Source organism: Nelumbo nucifera, chromosome 8 (assembly GCF_055504915.1).
Source record: "Nelumbo nucifera cultivar China Antique chromosome 8, China Antique-T2T, whole genome shotgun sequence".
In the NCBI taxonomy this organism is placed as follows: domain Eukaryota; kingdom Viridiplantae; phylum Streptophyta; class Magnoliopsida; order Proteales; family Nelumbonaceae; genus Nelumbo; species Nelumbo nucifera.
In genome coordinates, this window is record NC_142656.1 from 27604202 (window position 1) to 27616196 (window position 11995).

General features: G+C 36.6%; 1 protein-coding gene across 1 annotated transcript; it reads left to right on the plus strand.

The window, feature by feature from the left end:
• The first annotated feature begins 1274 nt into the window (after positions 1-1274).
• LOC104605457 (amino acid transporter AVT1I-like) lies at positions 1275-2948 on the plus strand. Its single transcript, XM_010270236.3, has 3 exons — positions 1275-1434; positions 1546-2153; positions 2350-2948. Exons 1-3 carry the CDS (start codon positions 1359-1361, stop codon positions 2866-2868), a joined length of 1203 nt encoding a protein of 400 aa, XP_010268538.1. The 5' UTR covers positions 1275-1358; the 3' UTR covers positions 2869-2948.
• The last annotated feature ends 9047 nt before the right edge of the window (positions 2949-11995 follow it).

The window sequence follows — 11995 nt, forward strand, 5'->3', positions numbered from 1 at the left end:
TTTTGATATTTTAAGTTACACAAGTCATCATGTGATATAGATAATTGACGGACTGCTAATGATAGGGACTAAACTATGACGTTTTGGAAGTATTGACACGTTTTGAAGTTTGGGTACCAAAGTGAGATTAGGCCTAAAGTGTAGGGTATTACTCTACAATTTACCCGGAAAAGTAATATATACATATATAAAAAAATAAAAGGGGGTGAGAAGTAGATCAAATAATAATAATAATAAGTAGTGATAGATTTGCAAGATAAAATATGATAAATAAAGGATAATTCAGTGAACAATTGATAAATAAGTGCATAAAGAGAATTCCATAAGAAAATGCCAATAAAATAAATAAAAATTCTAATGAAAGAATATGCAAAAAAAGAGAGAAAGTAAAAAAGTAAAAAAATAATAATAACGATAAAACAAAAAATATAAATATAATAAGAGTATAATAAAAAATATAAGATAAAGGAGAAATAACAAAAATAAAAAACAAATAAAAAGATGAAAATTGATGGTAAGAAAATAATAATAAAAGATGATAAATAAAATAAAGAAAATAAAGGTAGGGTGTGGATTTCTTATGCTGATTTGTTCTTAGCTTAATTTGCTCTCTCTCTCTCTCTTATTATTATGTTCTTAATTAGTTAAAGAATTGGATATTTGTGTTTAAGTTTGTTTAGAATGTCATGTGAGCCCTACTTATTGGATCTGGAAAGAAGGGTGCCTAATCCCTTTCCTTGTTCATCCGAGTCTTATCTAGATTGGTTCAGCCAGTGTCTTGGGTTTGGAGTAATATAGATCTCAGAGCTCTTATTACCTCCATTTCACATAACTGATGGATCAGTTAACGACTCCAAATCAGCCTAGCTGAACCATTTTCCGATGCTCACAATGAGTTAATATGATAAGTAATAATGAGTTATCATTTAGATTTTAGAAATCCATACATTTATATGTCTCGATGTGAATGGTTCTTTCTTCATTCCAAACAAGTTTTAGACAACTGGGGTCTTTCCGACATCATAGAACCCAGAAAGAAAACAGACTATCTGTTATATTTCACCGCAAGAAACGAATTAACAAATTAATCCTATTCTTTCTGCTGTATTTCCTCCTATTCCATCTCCATCTCTTAACCCCCTCCGTTCTGTTAATACCGATGACGTCTGAATAACAAGTTAAAGTTTTTTGCTCTTAGTTTGAAAGATGACTGTATATCGATTCTTGCCCTTCTATATCTTAATTTCGATCTGTTGGTACAATTTTAATTTGAACAGTATCTTCAACTGAAGGTGCAGATTGAAAGAAAAAAAAAAAAAAACAAACAAACAAACAAAGGAGATAACATACAAAGGCAAATGTCATCAGCAACACAGCAAAGCAAAGAAATCAGTCTCCTTAAAACCTTTATTAATGGCATAAATGCCTTGTCAGGTTTCTTCATCTTCTCCATACCTTTTTAAATGCTTCTCCACTTTATGTCTCAATTGTTCTTCCTAGATTAAGAACATCATAATTTAAAATTTCTGATTTTTTTTTTCTCAGGCATCGGTATAATATCAACCCCATATGCACTCTCAGAAGGAGGGTGGTTGAGCTTAATACTTCTTTTGTTGATCGCGGCATCAGCCTACTTCACCGGACTATTGCTCCGACGTTGCATGGATGCAGACCCACAAATAACAAGCTATCCTGATATTGCAGGAAGCGCATTTGGTCGGAAGGGAAGAATTGTTGCATCCATTTTTATATGCTTAGAGTTGTATTTTGTAGCAACAGAACTGTTGATAATGGAAGGGGATAATTTGCACAAGTTATCCCCCAACTTTGCATTGAAGTTAGGGCAACTTAGAGTTGAAGGGAAGCATTCTTTTGTTATAATTGCAGGTCTTACCATCTTGCCATCTATGTGGTTGAGTGATCTGGGTATGCTGTCTTATATCTCTGCTGGTGGAGCACTATCTTCTCTTATCATTATTATATCTGTTTTATGTGTTGGTGCAAGCACAAGTGTAGGATTTCATGGAAAAGGAAGGCTCATAAATTTACAGGGAATGCCCACTGCACTCAGCTTGTATACTTTCTGTTATGGAGCCCATGGTATATTCCCTACAATATACAATTCAATGAAAAACAAATCTCAGTTCCCAAAGGTATTGGATAACAAAGTCTTATTCTTTCATGAACTAGGTTTAATTTTCTACTTTGAACCATCAGCAGGAAGGAAAAATCAGCCTTTGAAGCAGTGTTGTCAGATTCGGATGGACTGATCTTTTGGAGTTCCCAGTTATTTGATGGGTTTTTTTCCCCCCTAAAATTAACTGTTTTTTCCTTCATTTTTCATTGCAGGTCTTATGTCTGAGCTATATTACTAGTACAATTGCATATGTCTCCATGGCCATTTTGGGCTATCTAATGTTTGGAAAGGACGTCCAGTCACAAGTAACTTTGAACCTTCCCACAGAGAATATCAGCTCAAAGATAGCTATATACACCACCTTAGTGGGTCCACTTGCAAAGTATGCACTGACTGTGATGCCAATTGTAACAGCCATTGAAAGCCGTTTGCCAGTTGAATACCAAAAGAGGAGGCCTGTTAGCCTCCTTATCAGAACTTTGTTACTCTTTAGCACGGTCGTCTTGGCTGTTGTTTTTCCATTTTTTGGGTATCTTATGGCTTTCATTGGAGCAGTTTTAATTGTTGTAGTTTCATTTTTGCTCCCCTGCACATGCTACTTGAAGATAACTGGAGCATACAGGAATTGGGGGTATGAGACTGTAGGTATTGTTGGGATAATGTCAATGGCAACTTTGGTTGGAGTAGTAGGAACATATTCATCTGTTGTTCAAACTGTGAGAACCGTTTGAGCTTCTAAACTTTTGTGCTACAAATTTCGTACAATTGTTCTATGTTTTGCTTAGATGAATTTATTCTTTTTGTAAGAAGTATTGGCCAAAATGCCTTAGAGCTCATTGTAGAAAATGCATCTTGTCCATCATGATTTTGATCAAGAAAACACATCAAATGTTTAAGTTGGTCGTGGGATATGATGCTAAAATTACTTGTATGGAATTATGAGCCAAAAACCACATTAAATATATAATGTAGTATTTAAGTAATTACTCGTTTTTTTTTTCTCTGAGTTTTAATTTTCCTACTGCTAATTCATGTTTTCTGGAGTTGGGCATTCCTAAACCAATATTGACCAATTAATTACACAGAACCACTACAGTATAAATTTCTATAGGAAGTCTATATTCATTATAAACTTTGTGAGTTTCAGTACTAGATATGCCATCAAAATATTCATTTCAAGGTGGTCTTTAGTTGGGATTCGCCTATTTATACTAGTCGGGACCAATGCAGTACTTGGATTGGACTCTGACCGGTCTGGTTAAAGTCCAACCCAAGCATTGTTTTTGGGTTATGTATTGTTAGATAATAAATTTGTATTAATTTCATTAGTTATTTTTAGATAAATTTTAATAACTTTATTAACTTTTTTGCTTATAAATGAAATTCATATTGGGGGTACGACTTGGGCGGGCCCAATTTAAGACCAGGCCAATCCAGCCTGTAATTTTGCACTGGGTGGGAAAGTTTGGGTTTTTTTTTTTCTTTTTTGTTTTTTATTTTTCCGTCTGGGCACAGGCCTAGCCCTTAGGTAGCCCAAACCCAGCCCAAGCTGACCCCACCTTGTCCTAACCCGAGCCCAACCCAAGCCCAACCTTAATGGGCTGGGCTGAATTTGGCTTGAATGAATGTATGTATTGATACATTAATAGTGAATTTTAGTATGGGCTGATTGATCAACCTGAATTTGGCTTGGGCCCCAGCCCAAGCCCAACCTGAATGCATAAAATTTTAGTGCAGGATGGGCCTGGGTTGGACAGTTCGGGGTTGACCTTGGGCTTGGGCCTTATGCCCAATTCTTAGGGTTGGGCCTGGGCTGAGCTTAAACCTGGCCCAACCCACCCAATTTGCACTCTGATTTAAACGACTAAAAACTAATTATTTAAAAGTTATAATATTCATTAATTTTTAAAATTACTTTTATTTCTAAATATTTGTTTTTGCTTGAATGAATGTATGTATTGATAGTGTAATAATAAAATTATTAACTAGTTTTATCATCTACAGTTGAGAAGATGATGATCAGGTGTAGGGGTGGATTTGAGCCGAGCCAATCGAATAGTACGGGGTTGGAGCTCGGCTCGCCAAGGTAGTACAAGGCTCGAGCTCGGTTCGAGCTAGAACTTTGAGCTTGAGCTCGGCTCGAGTCAAAAACTCGTAAGCTCGAGCTTGATTTGAGAAAAATGTTTTATAAAAATAAAAAATTATATATAAAAAATATTTTTATTTGATATTTAAAAAATTAAGAATTATAATATTTTTATTATATATATATATTTTCAAGTTCGGCTCGAAACTCGGTTGAAATTGAGCCGAGTCAAGCTTTTCACAAGCCAAGCTCGAGTAGCTCGTGAAGAGATCGGCTCGTGGCCACCCCTAGTCAAGTGGGGCCCGTGGAAGAGCCATTGGATTCAAATTTCTTTCAGTGCCTCTTTCATCAAAGGCGGGCTTAGCAATGACTCTCCTACTCTCTTAATGAATCATATATTTTAGGTATATTAGTTTCTTATAATTCTATTACTTAAATCCATGAATAATAATTTTAATAATATAAAATTTACATAGAAACAAAATTGGGATTTTAGGTGGCATTTAAATTGTTCAACCATTTGGGTCAAATAGGTCAACCAATGAGATTATAGTCAAGGTTCAAAATATTGATAAAGGCTGATACGACACCTATACTAGTGCTTTTTTGTGTTTTATTTATTTATTTTTTCAAAACCTGTTTAGAGGGGTTGGTTTAAGTCTCGACTACCCTCTGAACCATGGCCTGACCTAATACACCCCCTGTAGGGGCGTATTGGGAAGGCCTTGATACGATACATATCGGACCGTATGTATCAAAATTTTGAACCTTGATTATAGTTGAATAATCAAATTTTTTGAAAAAAAAAATGCAATGACTTGTTAAAATATACAAAAAAAAAATAGAAAATCAATACACATATATGATATTATATATTAAACAAAAATAAGTGTGATAAACAATAATTATTTTTGTTAATGATGTAAATGAAATACAAAATTTAAAATTAGTTTGAAAATGAAACCTTTTTCTAGTTTAATTTGGTGGCAAGTCGATATTTAACCTTCTCAATAAAAAGATGGAAATATAATAAGTTGTAAAAAATATAAAAACCTTTTAGAAAAATATGAATATATAATATTATATAATCATTATATTAAGAAATAAATATGATAAATAAAATTATTTTTATTAATGATGGAATAGAATACAATAATAAGAGAAAAAGAGATTTAATGTTTAACCTCGGAGTCCACTAAGTAGGTTATATGGTTCAATACTTCAATTTTTTTTTTAACCAAAAGAAGTGAGCCCTTTTCATTCAAAACAAAACCCAGAACAGGACAAAACAAGAGAATTAGGTAGGCCTACATAGATCAACCAAAGCTAGAGACCTTAACCAGTTAGGGCAATTGAAAACAAAATGACCCTGATCGTGAAGGCCCTTCTTAGCTAGAGAGTGTGCTAGGCCATTACAATTTCTTCTTGCAAAAACAAAAGGAGCATTTCAAAAGGAAGCAACTTCTAAAATGTTCCTCAACAAGAAAAGAGCTTCGGGGCTAAAATCTGAGATCTTTCTATTAGCAAAAAGAAGCAAGCTCAAACAATTTGATTCTAGGATAATTTTAGAAAGCCAACAATAGACCTTGATGCATTGCAATTTTTTCAGATAGAATAGCCAAGAAAGAAGGGTAGAGGCCAAAACAAGTTGCAGCACATTTCCCTTGCCAGTCTCTAATCACAACATCGAAGCTAGCTTTATTAAGATTAGTAAAGCCTCCATCAGAATTCACCTTGTACCACAGTCTGGAGGTTGCCAAAAAAGAGGGCCAGATTTAGAAGAATCACTTGGAGGTGAATCTCTCCACCATGGCTTCATATTCCTGGTTGATGTCTTCACTTCTCTAGCAACAGAAGACAGGAAGAAATTAGGAGAAATGTTAGCATCATCTAAAATTAGCTACCTTCTTGTTTCAACAGGTGATTGCTAGTTGAATAGAAAGCTTTATGATTTTGTCTTTAATATAACAAGATTCTAGCCAAATGAAAAATCGTTCAGTGAAGCTAGAGTGCCTATCAATTAGTTCACTAACTTTAGATGAACATCTTGGTTATGGTATAGGGCCAAAGATTCTTCTTCCTTTGAGAGAGGGGAGCCAATGGTCGTCTCAAATGGAGATTTTTGCTCCTAAATTAATAGCCCAACAACACGCATTAAGAATTATTTTTCTACCTTTTAGGATGCTTTTCCACCCCCATGATCCACTGCTTGAAAAATTATCACATAAAAAATCCCTATTTCTAATACATTTTGCTGAAATTACTTTCACCCATAGACTCTCCTCTTTAGTGGCTATCCTCCATGAAAGTTTGGCCAGCAAAGGGTTAAAAGCATGGGGTCCGGGAACCCTAGACCTCCATCTTACTTGATTTTACTAATTGTTACCAATTAAGCCAATGAATTTTTCTGTTTCCATTTGCATTTTTCCCCACAAAAAATCTCTTTGCATTGACACTATTTTATCACATAAGTATTTGAGTAGGAGAAAGCATGACATTGCATAAGTATTTTGTTCAATACTTCAATTAGTTGCATCGACAATCTTCTACAAGCAAGCGATAAATGGACCCAATTCCTAGTTGGGTAATGTTTCAACTAGTTTGATCGATTGATTTGACCACAGGATAAAAATACTAATAAAAAAACTATGTTCTAAAAATTGATTAGAACCACATTTCTCTATCAATCAAAAAAATAAACTTGTGATGTCATATATTAAATAATAAAAGTAAAAATATAGAAAACTATAAAAATAATATAGAAAAATTTGGCAAATGTCTTTAATATTATATATTTATAATATTAAACAAAAACATGCATGAAGAATGAGAATTATTGTTACTATAATGGAAATGGCTAAAATACAATGACAAAGAAAATTAATGTTTAAATAGGTCAATAGTTTAACCTGTAAGGTTACCTAGTTATTGACCAAGGCAATGGTTTCTTTTTTTTTTTTCCTTTTTCTTTTTGCAACAAAGTGGTTTGAGTTAAAAAACATTGATATAAACTACAAGCAAGAAGATTTAAAACTAAGTCTTTAGGTTGAAAGACACTAAATCCACTATGCTTCGATTACTAAGATCAAGTGGAGAATTAAGATCTAATCGACGAACATGTCATAATGGATCGAGTGAAGAAATGATTACGGTAATAGATCCAATGAATAACCAAATTGTTCAGTTAATCTCAAGTAAGGGAGGGAATTAAGGGGACATGAAGGAACATGATTTCTAGGGTTGATCATTTCTACTAGTTATTAATGATAACTTAGGGGACATGAATGAACATGATTTCTACGGTTGATCATTTCTACTTGGGTGCACTTTGATTTTGGAGAGCCTTCAAATAGATTAGTTACAAAGTTCCCTTCGGCAAAATGGAGGGCAGAGAATGATGAATTGATGATTGGATTGGGAAGTAGGTAGGTCATTTTTTTCTTTGGGGATAATTCTTGGTACAGTTTGATTGAGGAGAGGGAAGAGATGGAGGAAGACATGCCATCTAGTGATTTCATTTTAGATGACTAGTAAGTGTATACATGCTTTGCACGTGGTAATATTTGATGTCAACAATGATAGAAAATAGGGTTTGAATATGATGCAGGAAAGACATGATATCAGAATTGTTGACCAATCAACTAGTATCATAAGCATGTTAATCAATCAAATGCTATTTATCAAAATTCATGGATGGATTTTGATTGGTCAAAACTCTTCCAATATCATGTATTTCAAGCATCATAGATTTTCCTTCGAAGATAATATGTTTCCAAAATTTTTTACAATTTTTTTATATTTATATTCTATAAAAATTATTCTTATTTGTCACACTTATTTTGTTTAATATGATGAATATACAATATTAGAGATGTGCTCAAATGTTTTCTAATTTTTTTAATATTTTTATATTTTTATATTTTTTGTACCTTCATCTTTTTTAATTATTATTTAATTATGACATCAAGGATTTACACATTTGACCTAAGAGGTTGAATTGTTGATTCACCATTAAATTTGTATTTTATTTCTTTAATTAATAAAAAGAATAATTCTTTATCACATTTATTTTTCTTTAATATAGTTAATTAATATAAGATTCAATGAGAGAATGAGAGTTAATATCCTAAATATAGGACTTAATGAGAGAGAATTGAATGAGAAGAAATGTAATAGTTCAAATTACATTATGTATCCTCACAATTATAGAGGGATCAAATACAAAAAATAGGGTAATTCTAGTGAAGAATAAGATTTAATTAATGTTAATGGGAATTAATACTTTAAATATAAGAGTTAATGAGTTGGATTTGAATGAGTAGAAAAGTATTTATTCAAATTCCATTTTTGCCCTTATAATTTAAGAGCAACCAAATTCAAAAATTGGGGTGTTTTAATTAAATAAAAGTTTTAAACTCTCATCCACACTTTTAATAATAGTATAAATATAGGTTTTGAAAATATTTACTCATTTCAGCGGGTTGGGAGGCATTTTGTACATTTGGAGCAGCCAGCATGTTTTTTTTTTCTTTCCTTTTTTAATATATTTTTTTATGTATTACCAAGAAAAATTGAAAGCCTTTGTAGAGTGTATTTGCTTTGAAAGGTAAACAGTTAATAACATGATTATTAAGGCAGGTCATCCCCTCCCTGTCCCCACCCTTAGCCAAAATCCCTTACCCTATCCTCATCCCATCCCCAGTGGGGTGGGGCTCAGTTTTCTGGGGAAAGTTGCCTCATTTAGGGAAACATTTACAAACCTTGTTTAGGTTTTTCTTGTCTTTCCCTTCCTTTCTCTACCTTTTCCTTCAAACCAAACATAACCTTAATTATTGTACACTAAGGGTAAAGATTACTTATGTTGAAATTGGACATTTCAAAGTGAGAGTAGAATAGGTTTTATGGAAATATGGCATGGTAATTTTTGGAACATAATTTTGACTTGATTTATGCATGCTTATCATCTACCAAGCTTGCATGTGTTAATAGATGGGAGATCAAGTGAAGTACTTTGTCATCGTTCAGGACTAGGTGAGGACTTCCGAGATTAGTAAAGATATTGGAATATGGGACATGTAAAGAAAAGAAATGCATTTGAAGCCGATGAACAAGTAGCTGAGGGATTGGGATTTCCTACAAGCAAATACTCTGCACATACTGTGAAAGTATAAAGCATGAGAATCCAGTCAATACATTGAAAATCTATACTATTTGAGGGGAAATCCCAATGAGAGAAATAAGAATCTATACTATAGTTTTCACAGATATCACGGTCATAACACCTAAAATTGTAAAAACCTCTGCGGTGAGATTGAGGAGCTCATCCGTCGCGGATATTTAAGGAACTTTGTACAAAATAGTAATAGTAATAATAAAGTAGGTCGGCAAGGGGAGCACGGTAAGGATGCTCTCGAGTCCAGCAGCAGGCCGGCCGAACAGCCACAGAGGCAGCCTTCGGAAGATAGGCCAATTCGGGGCACCATCCACATGATAATGGGAGGTTCGATGGTCGCAGGTTGTACTTCAGCAGTAGCTCGAACGTCAGTTTGTGAGACCGCCCGGGAAGAACAGAATCCTCCAAAGTGGCCGAGGACAGAAGAGCCAATTTTCTTCCTAGAAGATGATGCGCGAGGGTCTACTACCCCCACAATGACGCACTCGTAATAAAGTTGAGAATCAACGACTTTGAGGTCAGGCGCGTACTCGTTGACTCGGGCAGCTCGACCAACATCCTCTTCAAAGCTATGTTCGACCAGCTTCAGTTGCAGAGAAGCGACCTGAAGCCTGTGGACACTCCTTTGGTGGGCTTCAGCAGAGAAGAAGTCTGGCCCCTTGGGAAAATAACAGTACCTGTGGAAGTCGGCACATGGCCTTGCGTTGTCAGATTCAAACACAACTTCTTGGTGGTCGCGACCCCCTCCCCATACAATGCCAAAATAGGCCTGCAATCACCCATGTCCTATAGGCGGTGGTTTCCACCTATCATTTGGCTATGAAGTTCCCAACAGACTTCGGTGTGAGGGTAGCGCGGGGCGACCAACTCGAGTCCCGGAAGTGCTATGTCGCCGCCCTGAAGGGAAAGACCAAGGTGGCTGACAACCTCGAACTGGAGCGGCCTACGGAGCTAGGCGAAGAACAAGCCGCGGCGACGGAAGAAACAGTCGTAGTCTCAACCTCAGCAGCTGACCCAACTCGGACGCTTTAGATCGGTGCTTCCCTCTAGGAACCTCTACGATCCGAACTAGTAAGCTTCTTACTTCAAAATTTAGATATTTTTGCATGGTCCGCGACAGATATGCCTGGTATAGACCCCGACCTTATAACTCACAAGCTGAATACTAATCCTGTAGTTAGGCCCGTTAGACAGAAGAAATGCAACTTAGCCCCGGAGCGGTGGAAAGCGGTCGACGAGGAGGTCGAGAAGCTCCTTGTAGTTGATTTCATAAGAGAAGTCCACTACCCTAGCTGGGTAGCCAACCCCGTCCTGGTAAAGAAGGCCAACGGCAAATGCTGCATGTGCGTCAACTACACTGACCTAAACCGGGTCTGCCTAAAAGACTGCTTCCCGCTCCCAGAATTGACCACTTGGTGGACGCGACCTCAGGGCACGAGTTGCTAAGTTTCTTGGACGCCTATTCGGGCTATAACCAAATCAAGATGGACCCGGCGGACGCAGAAAAGACTACCTTCATCGCGGAGTTCGGTCTATACTGTTACAAGGTTATACCCTTCGGGTTGAAAAACGCAGGGGCAACCTTCCAAAGACTTGTAAATAAGTTGTTTGCACCATTGATTGGTAGAAAAGTAGAATGTTATGTAGACAACATGATCGTCAAAACTCAATTTTCACATGAATTAATACAAGACTTGCATTCTGTTCTTGAAATTTTGCGTAAGTTTAATATGAGACTGAACCCAAACAAGTGTGTATTCAGTGTGACCTCGGGCAAGTTCCTAGGATACATCGTTAACAGGTGCGGCATTGAGTCCAACCCGGACAAAATTAAGGCCATCTTAGATATGATACCACCCCGGAAGTTGAAGGAGGTTCAGAGGTTGAATGGCCGCATAGCCGCCTTGAGCCGCTTCATGTCCAAATCGGCGGACTACTATCTGCCGTTCTTTACGGCAATCAAAAGTAAAGGGTTCGAATGGACCCAAGACTGTTAGCTCGCATATGACGAGCTCAAGAAATACCTCACTAGTGTGCCGATCTTAACCCGACCCGAGGAGAGCGATATTTTAGAACTGTACCTCTCGGCAAGCGATGAAGTGGTCAGTTCAGTACTAATAAAAGAAGTAGATCGGGTTCAATGACCCATCTATTATGTTAGTAAAGTATTGTAGGGAGCACAGACGAGATACCCAGAGATAGAAAAGGTAGCATACGCACTAGTAATTGTAGCTCAGAAGCTACACCCGTACTTCCAAGCTCACACTATTATCGTTCTCATTGACAAGCCTCTGAGGCAAGCTTTACTTAAGCCCGAGGTCTCTGGTCGGTTAACGAAGTGGGCCGTGGAGCTCAGTGAGTACGACCTCCAGTACAAGCCGCAAACTGCCATTAAGGCCCATGCCTTAGCAAATTTCATCGTCGAGTGCACATTCAGCTCCGAAGTCCCCAGGCCGGTTAAGCACGAGGCTCCCAGCTCGGGTGAGCCTGAAGCTCCCAGGCCGGTCGAGTTCGAACCCCGTGAGGTAGCAGCCAGTGTGCCATCTCTCCTAGTCCAACCAAGCCCGAGCTGGGATGAGGAGCCCTGGATCCTTCACAT